Genomic DNA, 18,500 nt, shown 5'->3' on the forward strand with positions numbered 1-18,500 from the left:
CGTGAGCACACTTTCTATATACTGAACCAGGCCCGTAGCCAGAAGGGGTACGGGGCGTTCGAAAGAACCGCCCCTTTTGCTGGGAAAAGGTCCACTGTGGGTAAAATTTGATCTAGGTACATGAAGTTTTTTATGGGAAAAGGTCCACTTTTTCAGAAAAAGAACCCGAACCCCTTTTGAAATTGCTGGCTACGGGCCTGTGAAGTATCAGCACGGTTAACTTAAATTTTATAGATCCAGTATTTACCTGACTTAAAAATATTAAATGGTTATTTAGCACTTAGGGTCTACTTTGAGACATTCTCTCCGCGTTTGAGGCGTCTCAAAGTCACATATACTGTATATATTCTCTTTACCTACATATATATCCTGCGCTACTTTTCATGGTTGTGAAATTCCCTTTTGGGCCTGCCAGGGACCCCAAAACGTTTGTAATGTACTATTTGGGACTACTTACGTAACAGTACAGGTATGATTTTATTTTTGAATTTCATTGTCTTTGACGTTGCTTTTTCAGCCAGTTGAACTGGATATGATGGTGATAAAGTGACCCCTTATTTCATTAAGGACCGGAATACTGAGTGACCTTTAATTTGATAAGAAACAAGTGTAAAATTATGTTATATTGGACTGAGCTCGGAAGATCTGTAGGCTACGTGCTAAAACTCTTTGAGACCCGACGATTGTATTATATATGCTCTATGTCACGAGTAAATGTCAGGTTATAGTTGAAAAATTAATTTGAATAAGATTTGAATAAGCTCTCTTCACAGGTTTACTTTCGCATAGACACCGAGCCGTGAACTAGCTTCTAATAGTATCGTGATCAACCAGAGAATCCTGGTATTAGGCACAGTTTTGTTTAACTGATCAGGGTGATACCTGAAAACGCGAGATATAATACGTTTTAGAAGACATTTTCTTTTATTTCAAGCAAAAAAAGATGTGGCGCGAAAATCATGTAAAGAATACATTTCATTGAATTAATCATCGACAGATTATTCAAACATGACTACACTTGTAAGTTAAATACTACCATGGCCCATAGGAGCCTATACGCGTGCGTCTTTTAGACGCCCCTTTACATGCGAAAACGACAAGGCCTATGCCGAGTTCGTCTTTTACTACAGAGCTTTGAGAGCCGAAAATGGCATGGCTGTGTCTCTTTCGCCACTTACTGAACTCCACAGATGCGAGATTAACACGACCCATGTTGCGTTTGTCTCTCAAAAGACACTGTTATAAAACATGAAATAGGCATTACGTGTGATTTTCGCAGCTGAATAAGTAGACCCTTATAAACGAAGTTGACGTGACCTTAGAGTCATGTCGCTTTCAACTTTTACAAACCTCAAACAAAATCTATCTCCACACAGACGCGCGCGACATGTACTATTGGACATGGGTCAGTTGAAAGCGACATTAACCTAAATGGCTCATGTTACTTTCAGCCAATTAATTTGAAACAGAAGGACCGTCTTAAAACCCTTTTTATTTGAATCCTTGAAAATAAAAATATGAGTCCATATAATTATTACAAGCAATTAGCCTCACTGTTATCTAGATAGCACTAAATTATGATGGGATTCAAATGAAAAAAATGTTTTGGGACAGCACAACACTGTTTCAAATTAATTGGATTTGACATATAAGAGTTGGCTGAAAGTAACATGAGCCCTTTGGGTTAATAGGGTTTCAACTGACCCATGTCCAATAGTACATGTCGCGCGCGTCTGTGTGGAGATAGATTTTGTTGGAGGTTTGTAAGAGTTGAAAGCGACATGACTCTCAAGTTACGTCAACTTCGTTTATAAGGGTCTACTTATTCAGCTGCGAAAATCACACGTTATGCCTATTTCATGTTTTATAACAGTGTCATTTGAGAGACGAACGCGACATGGGTCGTGTTAATCTCGCATCTGTGGAGTTCAGTAAGTGGCGAAAGAGACACAGCCATGTCATTTTCGGCTCTCAAAGCTCTGTAGTAAAAGACGAACTCGGCATAGGCCTTGTCGTTTTCGCATGTAAAGGGGCGTCTAAAAGACGCACGCGTAGGCTGCTATGGGCCATGGTAAAATACAACCATCATGTATTGTGTCCAAGTAAAACGTTTCCATGCAATTGATCCTTAGAGAATTAGCATTTTACCTTAATTAAAAACCGATAATTACAAAGTGTTCCCATTTTCCGTAATGTATATAAAGCATATTATTCAATGAATATAAGCAAAGTTACTAAATACAACGTGCGCAATTTTAAACCCCATTTATCGGTGATTTATCTTTGACAATTTCCGATTGAGGCAGTAGGTGGCGACACATGTGAAGGTCGTAAAAAATTCTGACTATTGTGCATTCGTCTTTTAATTCCTTAAAATGAGTAAAAACGCTTGTACTACTACTACTACTACTACTAAATGATAGGCCTAATTAATTCATATTTAAAATGTCAATCTTAATTATTTAAAAGAGGAATAATGTATAGGCCTACTATTATTATCAAGGATTAGCATGTATTTTGTCAATTAATTTCATGGTTTTTCGTAAATAACACTTATTGTTAAGTTTACATCTGTCACATACTCAAAATCCCGAAAGTCGACTGAAAAGTGAAAGTGACCAAAGCGAGGATATGCATATGTCCAGTAGGCCTACATAGGCTACATATAGGCCCTATAGGCCTATCACTTACAATTAAACATCTACAAATCTGACTTCCAGTAGCAATAATTATAAAGAGGTAGTGTCTCTAGAACTCAGTTAGCTAGCAGTCAAGATTGGACTGTTGCTATCAGTTAGTGTTTCTGTGTGTGTGTGGGGAGGGGGGGGGGGGGGGTGCAGGGTCCAGCATGCATGGGCACTTAATTAATTCTGATGCCTTCATTTATGTCAAAATTCACGTGTTAAATAATATGAAGAGAGAAAAAATTTTTGGAAGCCATGGAAAACAGTGCGACGACCATACTCGATCAAACTTTGCACAATCCGTCGCTCTCTTTTTTTTTTCTCAGTTCCAAGAATATCTCTGCAGGAGCGATCAAAGGCAATGACTCATTAATCGACCCACTCCCTTGAGAAATGAACATCCTGTGTTCATGTAGTGTAAGCACGCAGGAAAAAGTAATCCGAGAACTACGCATTACATTTGCCACACTTAGATAAATCAAAATTGATATAATACTTTATGCCTGCTAATTTTGGATAAAGAGCGATATTTTGAGTGGTCTTATGGCTGATATAATATGTTCTGATAAGGTTGTAAAACCAGGCATCAAGTAGTTCAGTTATTTGGGACACAAATGACGCCAATGCTATTTCTGACCAATCACGGCGTAAGAAACTGGGTCAAAACGCAATGATATTGCGAGTGAAATCAGTGGTGCGCCGCTGTTGTTTGTAGCTGTGACGCTTTTCGTGTACCTTTGACGTGGCCACTACGTATTCCACAGAATTATCCAGTCCGATTGCGGCAAGTTTGGTGACGAAAAGTGCGTAACTGGTAAGTACTCCATTGAGTAATATCAACAGAACAACATGAAGTTCGGCACGGTGAGTACTTTTCGGGTATTTTGTGCTGATTTTCGTTCACAGAAATGAGAAAAAATCTTATCATGGCTCCTGAATAGAGCATTTTGAGGGAGTGCATTTGGGACATTTCCTAAGAAAAATAAATTCAGTGTTAACCTGCTTTGCCTGCATGATTGTGCTAACTTTGTATATGTTTGTACCTTCAGTGCGTCCCGGTAAATTTAAATTAGATTAAACTTGACAGAAACGAGACATTGCCGTAAAAAAATTAAATCAAGAGATTTTTTTCTATTTGTTGAATGAGAAGAAAAAAACAACAAAATAAAATAAAACAGAAAAGGATCGTATTAAAGTAAGAAAAATTAATTTGTCACCTCATTACTTATTATGTTAACTGATCAGCTGTAACAACGGACAGACCCCCTCCCCCACTACCAATGTTGTTGTATAATGTTTGACACTGAACTACTAGTAAGCTTATGATATATTTGTCTGTGATACAAAACACTTTTCACTGCATCGATATTTGCACAAGTGATTTTTAAAATTAATTACTTAAAGGAAGCCAGATGTATTTGTTCTGTAGCCATTTTTTCATCATTTACATTGTGTTAAACTGCAGTTTTATCTGTAATGGTGATGACCTTTTTTCGGTTGAAGTTGACATAAATTTAGACAAAAGAAAAAAATTCACCAAAATTGTCTGTAATATGAAAAAATACTTACATTCCACTGAAAAAAATCTTATTTAAGTTGATAGTTGTAGGATGGAAGTGTGCAAAAACATTTTGAGTAAATTACAACGTAAGCCTATGTTGTGGTCCCTGTTATTTTCTTGTTGATTTATAAAAAAAGCAATGAATCATTTGACATTGATTTTATAGAATTAGATTTTGCTGAATGAGCAAAAAACATCTTTGAATGTGATTTACGTCAGAACCTCTTATATTATATAGTTTGTGCATTATTAACCAAAAGTAGCAGTAACAAGGACAAGCTAGAGAGGAAATAAATGGAGAACAAAGAAATCGGCTTAAAATTAGGTATTGATTTCTGTAGGTTGCGTAATTGTGTAGGTAGTGGTAAGTATTGTTTTGATTCTGTTTATTCCAGTAAGACCCTTATGTCTGACTGTTGATTATGACACATAATTAAAGTAGTATTAATAGAATGCCCATGCAAGTAAAGCCATATAAAGTTGTATTTAAAACCCATTCTAAGTGCATGGATCTCTTCTATTGAACTAATCTCAGGACAGTTATAACTTTTAAAACATTAAATGACAGATAAATGGCCTTAATCGATATCCGATAATTGCAAAAAATAAATAAATAAATAAATAAACAAATAATAATAATAATCACAATACCTTGTAGACGAGTCATTGGAAATGAATGGCTTTTTGGAAAACCTCTAATGTGCAAGTTTAAATCTTTGGCTTTATTCCAGAATTATTACAGAGTTATGGCAAGTGTCAGGAAAGGCAGATTACAGGTTTGAAAATCAGGAGAAATTAAATACCATTTACCCCAGGATAATTTGTTAGATATAAATGGGACCAAAATCCTCCTTTGTGTACCTCTAATTGTGAGGAAAACGCCATAATATATTAATAATTAAAAATTATTAATTCAATATATATTTTACAAAACATGTCTTGTTCATTTTAATGGGCAGATATGACAGCTATTTTTCAAATAATGCAAAAATAAGATTGTACCCAAAGGGTTTGCCTAAAGGGTCAATGACCCATGAATGGACACCCCCCAATGATATACAAATAATAAAAAAAAATAAATAAATAAAAACTCTACTTTAGTACTAAAAATGACAATGTGTACATCTAAAAACGACAATGTGTACATCTGCAACGACCCACCCAAGTGCAAACGTTCTCGGGGTCAAAGCGCTCTACCAGAAGAGTACCATAGTGCTCTCTGACAGATCGTCTAAACATTGATCTGCCAACCCCTGAACGTGTGCAAATGGGAAGGGCGTTCAAGATGGGAACAACGTGTTTGAAAAAAGACTGGCAAAACATTTCGGTTCCACAGAAGTTGGCACTGTGGATGATAAAATGATCTCCCCTTCTTTCTCTAAAATACAAATACTTCATATGATCAAGTTCAGCCCTGCCATTTCAAGCATTACTACCTGTACAATTGTTTCGAATTTAAATACAATAATCATGTTTAATTTTTTTTTTTTTTCATTTTTAGTTGCTCACAATGTTCTCAGGCATGAAGAAAGTAACATGATGTTTAAACTTCTCAAAATTTATGAGTTTAGGGCCCTTGGAGAAATTTCTTAATTAATATCATATGAGTTTAGAGATATGTTGTCTTACCTGGTGGCTGTTCTGTTGCAGAGCTATGGACATGGTCAACGACAGTGAAGTGACCCCAGGCCAACAGACTGACCTTGGAGACACAGGACAAAATATCTCAGTAGTTCACGTAGCTATCCCCAACCAGGCTGTACAGGTAGGTAACACATGACAAAATATCTCAGTAGTTCATGAAGCTATCCCTAACCAGGCTGTACAGGTAGGTAACACAGGACAAAATATCTCAGTAGTTCATGTAGCTATCCCTAACCAGGCTGTACAGGTAGGTAACACAGGACAAAATATCTCTGTAGTTCATGTAGCTATCCCTAACCAGGCTGTACAGGTAGGTAACACAGGACAAAATATCTCTGTAGTTCATGTAGCTATCCCTAACCAGGCTGTACAGGTAGGTAACACAGGACAAAATATCTTAGTAGTTCATGTAGCTATCCGTAACCAGGCTGTACAGGTAGGTAACACAGGACAAAATATCTCAGTAGTTCATGTAGCTATCCCTAACCAGGCTGTACAGGTAGGTAACACAGGTCAAATATCTCAGTAGTTCATGTAGCTATCCCTAACCAGGCTGTACAGGTAGGTAACACAGGACAAAATATCTCAGTAATTCATGTAGCTATCCCCAACCAGGCTGTACAGGTAGGTAACACAGGTCAAAATATCTCAGTAGTTCATGTAGCTATCCGTAACCAGGCTGTACAGGTAGGTAACACAGGTCAAAATATCTCAGTAGTTCATGTAGCTATCCCTAACCAGGCTGTACAGGTAGGTAACACAGGTCAAAATATCTCAGTAGTTCATGTAGCTATCCCTAACCAGGCTGTACAGGTAGGTAACACAGGACAAAATATCTTAGTAGTTCACGTAGCTATCCCCAACCATGTTTGAATGTACTTAGATCAGAATTGTAATACTACAGTCATCCAAGAAAAATGTTTAAAAGCATAATTCAAGCTTTACAAAGTCAGAGAAGCCTGCAATTTGTTCCCTTGTTTAATGCTATAATAACACAGTGTTGACAATTAAATAAGTGACATAAGCAGGGCTTGACATTAAGGGTGGTCCACTGGCCCTGGGCCACTGAAAACCAACCTGGGGCCATTGAATCACTGGGGTCGCTGGCCCAAAGAGCAAGAAAAATGGCATGTGTCAAATCATCCTTGCAATATTTATCGGAAAAAGTTAGTGTCAAGCCCTGATATGATAGTCACCCCCTGATATAAACTGTCAGTGTATTTTCCGTCTTAGGTGCAGTCAGTGATTCAGCCCACCAGTCAACCTTCTGTGATTCACACGACGCATCAAGGCAACACAATCCACGTGGTCACGGAAGACGAGTTTGAAGAGGCCGAGGGAAAGAAGAGAAGAGAAATATTAAACAGGCGTCCATCATACAGGTATGGTGTACAGAAATGTTGATGCATTAGCCGTTCAACTTTGTTGTAATAAGTGTCATTTATATTAAAAAGGCATTAATATTATAATGGGCAGAGAAACAAAGAGAAAAACTGCATTTTTCACCTGTCAACTGAAGTGAAAATAGTAGAAATTCCTATATCAGCTAATTCAGCTGGAGTTCTAAGTTAGGAAGAAGTTGTCCCTATTTTAGTTTGAACCTAGATAGGCTGACAGGGGGTTTCCAAGGAATGGGGGGTGGGGGGTCCAAAGTGTAAATCTGAAATTTTGTTCATGTATTTATAGGGAGTCCAAACCAAACAAGCCCAACCCAAAAAAATTTTTCTTTGAGGGAAACTTTGTAGGCTTCTGATTTTTTGAGCTGTTTACAAAAAGAAAAAAAGTGTTCAGATCTCATCAACAGTTGTCTTAACCCTACAGCAATCTGATAATATTTTCCAAGTTTTGAATATTGAAAAACTGATATTTCTTATTGCATCATGGCTATTTTGGTTGAGAGACTTTTAAACATGATATCCTTTTTCCATTCAGAAAAATCCTGAACGAGCTGTCATCAGACACGGGCGGCATCAGCGGGATGACGAAGATCACGGAGGAGGACTCCAACAGCAGTCAGGAGGGTATGGAAGCCGCGGACGGGGCTAGCAATCTCAGTACGTCACAACAACAGAATGTGGTTGTGTCGGCGACGTCTGTCGCAGCGGCTGGTAATACTGTTCAGTACCAGCAGGCAGGCGGCACTGTCACAGGTAGTCACCCGTCTGTCCCTCCCTAGGGGGGGTGGGGCTCTTATCTGTAGGTGCTCCACACATTTCGTAGACTTGATCATGTCAGTCCTCCATAGTGCTCTTGTCTGGAAGCTGTGTATGAAGATGGTAGTTTGATCAGGTCTTTATTTTGGGGACTATGAACATTTTTAAACAAGCTACTATCTAGTAGAAGTGGAAATGTTAGGCAAGACTTCTCTTATGTATATTGTCATTATGAATGCTGTCCAGCTTTCCTGTATATATAGAAGATGTCTTCAGTTTTTGCTGGCTCTGCACTTATATAGTTGATGATACTGCTGTGTCTAGCACTGACTGTTGTTGATGTTGTCATCATTGTTACTGTAATGATTATCATCAGGGTAGAAGATGTTTGTTTCTCAGAGTCATTTCTTCTGTTTAGTATGCATGTCTGTGTGCCTGCCCATTGCAAACAATTTGCCTTCTTAGTAGAAACAGTCAATTTTTTTGGAGGGAGATTTTGTTCTGCTGTATTCTGTATATTGTTTTAATTCAAATTTTTATTTTGCCATTATTTGTTTTTAATTAAGTTGATGTGTGCAGTTTTTGTCTGGTGGCATTGTGGGACATTGACTGAGACTGACTTCACATCAGTTTCAACTGAAAACAGCTCAGCTTTAGAAATGGACAAACCACTTAATCAGTTGTAAAATTAAGTCACTATTGAAGATGATTCTTTGGGGTTGGAAACTGTTCAGAGGGACACCTTAGTCAGTGGAAAGCAATTGTTAATGGTTTTGTTTGGTGACTGCCTTATTTTAAGCTCAAGGTTTTTATTCAGCTTGATATGAACATAGTCACCTAGCTCTGTTGAAAGCACTATCAGCCCATCTGTTTGTGGTAGCTGAACAGTGGAAAGTCCGATTCACACCAAGTCCTATAGTCATGCCAATGAGGAAGAAGTTAGCACAGCTTTGTACTGTCTGATAGAACACTGTATAATCTGTGGCAGAGGATTGTTTGTTACCTTGTGCTACAGCCACAGAGGACTGGCTGCTGTGTTGATATAGCTTCCTCATTGCTGTGGCGTTAGTTCAGCTGGATAAAAACTGCTATATCTCCATGGTAACACAGCCACAGTTTTGTGCAGTTGTCTAGCCATGTTATGTCTGCCTGGTGTAGTGTGGTCACAAAGCAAAAGTGGCTTTTTTTTTTTTTCTCATTTATTTCTCCCCCAGTCCTGTAGATATGTGTAGAAATACAAAGGTACAATACTGAGGTTGCATGCTTAGCTGTCCCCACACTTAAAGTAAACTTGATAAATAACGATGAAAGCTCTTGACATGTTAAAAACGAGCTTTCTTGAGTAAGCAGAGTAACATTAATGTCCATTACTAGTATTTAACAAAAATTTTAAAAGTTCTTTTAACCTATGTGATAAATAACTTATGATGAGTAGGTTACTAAGTGCAGTGCAAGTTGTATTCAATTTTGTTTGTTAAAAAGGAACTCTTGAGTTGGTACAGAACCTTTGAAATCCATTGGATTAATTACCAAATTTAAGGGACAACAGTGCTGGGTTAACAACAACAGGCATTTTAAAGCAAATTAATGGAAAACTCCATATTTTTTTGCCAAAATTGGTCAGTTGAGAGAAAAAAGAGAGAAAAAAAGAAAAAAAAAACAAACAAAGTGAAATACATCTTTGCACATCCAAAGCACAGTGTGTATTTTAGTTAATGTTTTAGCTGTGAGTGAAGTGAAGTACTTGTATTTGTCCCGTTGTGTTCCAGTAGTTCCCACCCATACTATCCAGATAGCCTCCCACGGTGACGGGATACCACACACGGGTGTCCAGACACTGACCATGTCCAACACTGGCCTGGTCACCTCACCAGGGGGAGCCACTATTGTCCAGTATGCACAGGGGCCAGATGGACAGTTTTTTATACCAGGTAAAGACGGTCATCCAAATTTCCTATTACTGTTTTCTCCAAGGTTTTATTGTTTGTTTGTTTTTTCTGTATCTGAGCAGAACTAAAGTCATTTGTAGAGATGAGAGTTTTGATACTTCATTTAAAATTGATAAAAATAATAACACCATGATTTACTGATAAAAATGCTCCAACGCCAGTGACATTGTTGGCCAAAGATCTAAAACCAGTAAATATGATATTCTCCATGCATTCAATAACCTCCTGATGCTGATCCCACTGCTTTGATTTCAGCCACCAATGTCCAGGCCTATCAGATAGCCACGCCCACCTCGCTCCCCCAGGGTGTCGTCATGACAACAGCCATGGGGAGTCCCCAGGGGGTGGGAGAGGAGGCCTCCAGGAAGAGGGAACTGAGGTTACTGAAAAACAGGTATGTGTTTTATTAGTGTGTGCTTGTGCATATTTGTAGTCTGACAAGGCAGGCTTGGGTCAAGATAGCGCATTGAATTTTTTGATCATAAGGCATGAATGATTTCCTTTGGCAAAAAAAAAAAAAAAAAAGAATCTCAAATTATTCTTTTAATTTTGATTTTCCAAAAAAAAAAAAAAAAATGTGTAGGTGTAAATCTTACCCTTTTAATGTAGATAATGTTGATTTAGATTTGTCTGCACTTCATGACCAGCTGTAGCCTTGCTGCTTGTTGTTGATTAGTTGCTTCTAGAGTAGTGCTGTAGATAAGCTTGATCACACAAAAAAGATGTGAAATATGCCTGTATTTTTTCTTGCGACGAAACCCAGAGGTTGTTAAATGATTAGTTATTTGATTTTGGAAAGTTATGGTTGTGTAAAGATGTCATGGTCAATTCAAAATGAATAAATCTCGTCTTAACTTTGATTTCTTCAGAGAGGCAGCCTCTGAATGTCGTCGGAAGAAGAAAGAATACATCAAGTGTTTAGAGAACCGTGTGGCAGTGCTCGAAAATCAGAATAAAACGCTTATGGAGGAGTTGAAATCTTTGAAAGAACTCTACTGCCAGAAAGATGCATGAATGAATGAAATTCCAGCAAACCATCGTCTAATAGATGCTAATTGTTATCTATTTTGGTTCTTCAGAGAAGCTGCTCGTGAGTGTCGGCGGAAGAAGAAAGAGTACATCAAGTGTTTAGAAAATCGTGTTGCGGTGCTTGAAAATCAGAATAAGACTCTCATGGAGGAATTGAAATCTTTAAAAGAACTCTATTGTCAAAAGGATGCTTGAGACAGTTCAGTTTGTGCTGGAAGGCAAGTTTCCAATGGCAAGAAGATAAATCATACTCGGGGACAACTCCCAGTTCTGGAGGCAGAGACACTCGGCTGCTAGAACTGATGTCCTGTCCTAGATGTAAACATTGGGATGTACGTGTATTGTATTACAACAGCAATACAAGGAGAGAGACAGTCTCTGCCCCCGCAGTCTTTTAGCCAATAGAGACAATTCAGTTTTTGCTCCTGCTGTAGATCTACCATTTGAACACCACCAAAATTGATTTTATTGTAAAGGATGGTAGTTTACCCACTTTATTAAACACATTATCAAAGTATTGTCACATTTGAGGAAATATTGACCTTATTTTATTTATTTTTTTCTCTTGTAAATTTATTTACAGGAGTGCTAAGTTCATTTATTTAGACTGGTCAACAAGATCACAGATTGAAGAAGTGACATTGGCGAGCAGTTTCTCTGTATATTACCCCATCATTATATTATGTTTGTGTATAGCCTGTCAGTACCTCTATTGTAACATAGTGTACATGTTTTGATATTGTATATTCATCTTTTGGTTCATATATTAGTAATTCATTAATCTTGCATCATCAGTATATTGTGTATATAAGATAAGTCATATCACCCATCCATCCCAGATTTTACTAGTGAATTAAAACATATATTTATATTATAACATCAAAACAACTGTACAGCCTTTGAGATGTTTACAGACTTTTTGCCTCTATTGTATTGCCAATTTAGATTTCAGTTTAATTGCTTGTGGCTGGCAAAGATGTAAGGATATGAAAACATGAATGATCAATGTATATGAGACTATTTGCCACAATTTTCTCAGTGTGTACTGGACAACTTATTGACTTACACAGTGAATGTGAACCAAACAACTAAGATGAAATATATGGGAGTCCTCCATGTATATAAACGAAGTCTTCAGTCCATCGTTGACACATATTCACGACATGTTTTCAATCAGACTTATAAAGCAGACAGACTCTTTGAGTTTCTGGAAATTAACCTCCCAAACCAGCATACCCACCCAGAAATGGGCTGCTAACCCCTGAAACTTATGACAATTCAAAAAAGCAGCCTGGGTTTACATAAGTCTCTGTCAATAATTAATGTGTTGATATTAATCTGTTTGTAAACATATGTCTGCAAAAATAATCCCAAAATATGGTGCTTTTGTTGCCATGTTGTAAACTGTCTTTGTATTGCACCTTTTATTATTATTATTAAATTAAATCTATAAGATGCTCAGATGTTCTTTTCAGAGACCACATTTAGGTGGTAAGTTAATTTAATAGCATTAATAATTCCAGCAGTGTTCCAAACGCCGTCTACAATATTGACATGTACATAAGCTTTCTGCTATCATTGTAGAAGTCATTATTTTTGCCTTCCCCCCCCAAATCCCTACTGATAGAGGGGTTGACAAATTGATTAGAATGATTAAAGTTGGTGTCAGAGTTAGTGACTAAGGTTTTATTATCCGATTGTGGAAATTTATCGTCACAGTTATGGATATTTTATGGATAAATAACCAAAATTAAAAAGTGTATTACTTTGTAAGTAAACCAGTCAGAAAATTTGAGTTTTAACCATTTTAAAGACGTAAGGTATAATTCTGTGTCAAATATGGTAAGATTAAGATGTTAAACCATTTATTCTTTGAAAAACTTCACTTGACCTGTTCATCTTAATAACCTTTATTCTATCCCTCTGTGTAGTAGAAATGCAGATCTATTTTGGAATAAATTTTATAAACAAAGGTAATGTTTTTTGTTAGTCATTTAGAAAAGGATAAACTTTACATTTATTTTAAATTTGAAGAAACATTAACAAATCCAACTTTCTTTCAAAGTTCCATAGGCGTTGTGTCCCAAAAATAAATACAACGAAAAGCAAAATCTTCAATTATAAGAAATGTGTCTACCATGCCATGTGTCACCCTTGCAAGGATTTAAAAAAATCTAATATAAGTCCATGTATATTAGCATAAGCCATACATAGGCTCTTAACTCATTTCTACCCAGGAGCAGTCATAGTCCTAGATTTGGATGTATAGCTAGGTCATTGGGTGTCGACTTTATATACTTTTTGGACGTTCATCCAATGCATTCAGATATTTTTTTAATGTAATAAAGTTGTACACATTTTCCAAACTCAGAAACTGATTTCATCTTACTCATAAAAATGAGCAGGTGTCCTTTATTTCAACATTAGCCAAATAAATAAATTAACAAATATGAATAAAATATATTTTAAACGGTGACTACATTTGCAAACATTTCATTAACATTAGAAACACTTCAGAGGTCCACTTACCAAGCTGACTTTCAAGCGAGTTTCACTCCAAGATCCCCGACTTAAATGCCATGGAAAACGTGCTTGAGATGGTGAAGTAAACCATATTCTCTGAATTCAATTGCATCAGCAGTACTCGTCACCGCTATCGCAATCCGCACGTTGCTGAAATGCATTGTGTCTACCATTAACGATGACAAGTCCAAAACGGACAATGTAGATAATTCCATTTTCAAATTTCTAGTTTTATTAATGTGAAATGTGCAAACCCATTGTCAAACGCTATCCTACTAGAATTTGCTGTCAAATTCCTTGTACCACAACAGAACCAAAGAGTTCAGATCACAAATATAATCCCTAAACTTGTAAATTAATTTTAAGGAGTGTTTTAAGCATTCGTCTCGTTTTATGACTTTATGGCCTCACATGTTATTATATATCGCAACTTGAACCGTGAAATTTGAGTAATTGAGATTTGTATGCACTGCGCAATAGTGCAACACAGGATCCACCTAAGATTAAAAATTGGGATATAAGGCTTCGTTCACATGCAATGTCTATTTTCTAATTTCTAATTTCTATTTGCGCTATCTTATGATCACGGTCTGTGTACTGAATATCCCGCCGCGTAATTACTGGCAGCGCTAGCCAGTTCCTTATATAGTAACTTATAGTAACTGGCTCGCGCTGCCAGTAATTACGCCGCGGGATATTCAGGCCACAGACCGTGATCATAAGACATACCGCAAATAGAAAATAGAATTTAGAAAATAGACATTGCATGTGAACGAAGCCTAAGTCTTCTGAATAAGAATCTAGAGAGCAAACCTTTAGAAAGGCCACTTGGGAGAGCTAACAACTCGGACGCCAGTTATAGGAGAGGGTTGAGAAGTTGGACACCTCACGCAGATCATGTAGTTAGGGAGCGTAAACAAAATAAACCGTTAAACTGGTCATTATGTGTCCTTGGGTTTTCTTTGAGCGAGTTTACGTAAATATGACACGGACCTTGGAATTTCGAATTGCGTTTTGCGCAGTATAAAAGTTACCATTGCAATAGGTTGACAGGTGTGTCTTTTATTTGATTGTTATGTGTCTAATTATCGAGTTTCATCAATTGATTCTGGTGAAACGCTGCATTTTCACTTACGTTGGTTATTGGCAGTATTTCCTTGTTCGCCGTACATTCGATCAACAATCTGGATAGCTTCAAGAATAAGGTCCATGTAACAACCATTAAGCCGGAATATATTTTATAAAATACAGGTAATTTAGGAAATAGCTACAAAAGAGAGTTCTGATGATGAAAAAGAAATAAGGAACTTTGTATTAGCCACACGCATTTTCCTGTATGTGGTGGCAGTTTTCACAAGAACGTATATTGGAAATAATATGCGGGTGCCGTTCTTTGTCTCGTTTTACCACTGCTGAGAAGTCATTGTATTGATTTCTTAAGGCCCGTGACTGAAAAATTCAGAACAAACATTACTGCATTATGCACAAGAACAACTAAATGGATACATGTCGGGACTGATCTTAATACAAAGATTGTTTTCATTCGCGTCCCCTGTTAATCGCAAAGTAAACTTATTTCAGTTTGATATGCGAAGGGTAAATGAAATCCCGCTGTACAGCTTCTGTGTCGGGGGGGAGGGGGGGGGGGGGATTTTCTGCAGAAAGATATTTGTTTGTGCCAATTTTCAGAAACTAAATTTTCAGACCTAAGCTCTCATATTATAGTGAGGGATTACAATCAGGAACTTCTTTCATCTTCGGGAGTTTGGGGTCAGTCGGTTCATCCTTTAGACACCGAAGCTGAAAACTCACTCAAATTCTTAAACCGTAAATGCTAGAGACCTCTGCTTTTTCCTTTTTGTAGGGCCTTTAAAGCACAATTCTGGAGGCACTGTTTTTTATGTACAGACACAGGATAACACAATAAGTGAAAAACAGATTTAACCTTTGTCTTTTAACTCACAAAACGGATGATTATTCATAAAATACAGGTCGAGTTCGCAAATCAGCATGATGGGGTCATTTTTTTCAAAAGAGATGCTGTTTTCTCTCTTTTTTCAGCATATATATGCAGCACTGATAACACATATCAAGGACAACCTATTGTTTTGAAGATCACTGGAGTGATCAGTGTTGCGAGAATAAAGGTCGAGTTCTAAAATCAGCTTGATCGGACCGTTTTTACAAAAGTTGTGTCGTATTTATATATTCTGAGAACTTTTGTTTAATGCATTTTGTAGTGTCCCTTTTGTTGGTGTCCCTTTTTTGGTTTTCAATACTGGCATAAAAAGGTGTTTCGATCTGTAGAAAAACATATGTGACTCAAAGCTTTTAACTTTTACAAATACATAAGCTAATATCCCTTGTGAAAATACTTGTGTACGGGGACCACTTGGGAGAGCTAACAACTCGGACGCCAGTTATAGGAGAGGGTTGAGAAGTTGGACACCTCACGCAGATCATGTAGTTAGGGAGCGTAAACAAAATAAACCGTTAAACTGGTCATTATGTGTCCTTGGGTTTTCTTTGAGCGAGTTTACGTAAATATGACACGGACCTTGGAATTTCGAATTGCGTTTTGAGCAGTATAAAAGTTATCATTGCAATAGGTCTCCTCACACTAATATATTTTTTTCATACGGGATATGAGCTTGGGTGACAAAAATATTGGACGTGTATATATCGATATGCTTCTCTACAGATCGAAACCATTTTCATAGCAGTGTTTCATAACATTGACTCATTCTTTGTCAAATGGAACATTTTTCTCTGTAGTCGTCAATTTTTCATGTGCGCCTTTTATGTGATTGTTTTGTGTCTAATTATCGAGTTTGATCCATTGATTCTGGTGAACTCTGTATTTTCACTTATGTTGGTTATCGACAATATTTCCTTGTTCTCTGTATAGTCGATCAATAATTTAGGTAGCTCTAAGAATAAGGTCCATGTAACAACCATAAACCGGAATGTATTTCATAATATACAGGTAATTTAGGAAATAGCTACAAAAGAGAGTTCTGATGATGAAAAAGAAATAAGGAACTTTGTAATTAGCAGGGGCGTAACCAGACCTTTTAAAATTGTACGCACAGAATTTCAAAATTCCCAGGTATAGCTAAATGTAGATCGACTTACGCAAAAGATGAAGGGCAGTTTAAATTATATGTGCCAAATATAATAGCTTAGTTTTCACCGTTTATAAAATCATTACTTAAAGTTTAAAATATTCCCACAGTATAATTAAGTTCCAGTAAATTATTTCACCCAGAACCAACGCTTTTTCCGGCATTGGGGTGCAGGCCGTCCATAATTGCCATCTGTATCTTACTTCAAAATTTCAGGGCCTCACACTTTTCCAAAAGCCGTGAGCGGGGGTGGGGGTGGGGTACAAATTAATGGAGTCTTTTTTTAATAATAAATTTCATTGGGAAAGGGGGTTAAAAATAATTGATACCGATCTCCCGTCACGCTCTTCCACGAAAGACCGCCCTTGTATGAATATAAAAATTGCCTTCTCGTCTCGCTCGGATCGCGAACGATCTCTGGCTGACAATCTTCTGCGAACGAAGTCCATTGAATGTGAAAATCGCTTTCTCTTTTCGCTCAGATCACGCTCGATCTCCCGCTGAAGATACAAAAATTGGCTTCTTGTCTCGCTGCGGTCGGTAACTATCTCTTGTTAACGAAGTCTCTTGAACAAATATGAAAATTGCCTTCTAGTCTGTTTCGGATTGCGAAGATTCTCTCGCCGAAGATATAAAAATTGCCTTTCTTATGCATTAGCTTTGTCAGATGCCATACGTATAAAGATCCGAAAGGTGTCCTCTTTCATAATTTGGCGGCAAGTTAGGTCATATTTCATTTAGGGCCTACACGTGTTTTGTACCGAATGTAGATCATTCTTGTCACTTCTGCATTATGTATTTTAAAGTTAATGGAAACATTTTATTGTGTTTTGTAAGCTTAAGGTAGTAGTTACGTCGTGACTGAAAAACACCGTGCACTAGAAAGAAGTTTAATATTCATACGTCAAATTACTGCAATGAATTTTCATACGACGTCCACAGCTGCCCCGACAAGTTAAGACTTTTTTAATCAGCTGCCGCCCATTGGCAGCTGGAGGACTCGCTGAAAAAAGCCTTGCTTAGAATGGTATATTTATTGAACTACGGGCTTACTGACACAAACTATGAAAACATATGCAAATTATGCCCGCTTGTATCAAGCTAAATTCTTAATAACGGTGAGGCACCTTTGTTCGATATGGTTTGTTGCGGTTATCCCGAGTTGTCAGAAAATAATCTTAAGAACAGTTGATCGTTGTAGGATTCTTACACCTTCTTGCTATATTATTCGTCATGTCCATGGTCAGCTTAAAGATGAATCTTCTAAAAGTTGAACTTATATATGGTATCATCCAAAATCAACCAATTATATTACAGGATAAAGCTCTGTTTGTTTGTGAAAATTGCCCATATCACCCTGTTAGTTTAGAGGGTTAAGCTGGGTCAAGTCCGTGTCAAAATTCTTTACAGTTTTGCAGGAAATATTTTTTTTTTGTTTCTCTGGCTCCTTATAAAGCCCGTTGTCCAGATTTTATCTAGTGTCCTCAGGTCTGCTGGAGCTGCTGTTTGAAAATAACACAGGTAGATTTTTATCTGAGATAAATATCGCCATCGAGTGAGCATTCGACACACTTAAGACAAAGGCTACCTGAGAGTTGAAGGGCATTCAAACTTCCAATTAAGAGGTAAAGGAAGTTCCAGCTAGATGGACGATTTACCTCAGTTCTGTGAAAGCAAACGAGACGGGGGGGCGTCAGAACAATGGTGCGTATACGATTCATACAGAAGATTTGTACATTCAGGTGACTCTAACTTGCAATCGAAGAGGATTTTTCGTGAAAATACACTAAATTTATAGAGAATAATATCATGATTGGCTCAAAAAAATTGTA

At 37.3% G+C, this 18,500-nt stretch overlaps 1 protein-coding gene across 9 annotated transcripts; it reads left to right on the forward strand.

Annotated features, from left to right (window-relative positions):
- Window positions 1–3,306: 3,306 nt before the first annotated feature.
- Window positions 3,307–12,997, forward strand: LOC106157277 (cAMP-responsive element modulator). Of its 9 annotated transcripts, none has more exons than XM_087013154.1 (7): window positions 3,307–3,498; window positions 5,896–6,010; window positions 7,123–7,271; window positions 7,822–8,039; window positions 9,812–9,973; window positions 10,247–10,385; window positions 11,071–12,997. In XM_087013154.1, exons 2-7 carry the CDS (start codon window positions 5,900–5,902, stop codon window positions 11,213–11,215), a joined length of 924 nt encoding a protein of 307 aa, XP_086869280.1. In that variant the 5' UTR covers window positions 3,307–3,498; window positions 5,896–5,899; the 3' UTR covers window positions 11,216–12,997. The 9 variants fall into 9 exon arrangements, with proteins under 9 accessions (XP_086869280.1, XP_086869285.1, XP_086869279.1 ...); XM_087013159.1 differs by having other exon boundaries at window positions 7,822–7,943; window positions 9,815–9,973; XM_087013153.1 differs by having other exon boundaries at window positions 10,861–11,117.
- The last annotated feature ends 5,503 nt before the right edge of the window (window positions 12,998–18,500 follow it).

This window comes from Lingula anatina, chromosome 5 (genome assembly GCF_051362555.1).
Source record: "Lingula anatina isolate TDL-2025a chromosome 5, LinAna3.0, whole genome shotgun sequence".
NCBI lineage: Eukaryota > Metazoa > Brachiopoda > Lingulata > Lingulida > Lingulidae > Lingula > Lingula anatina.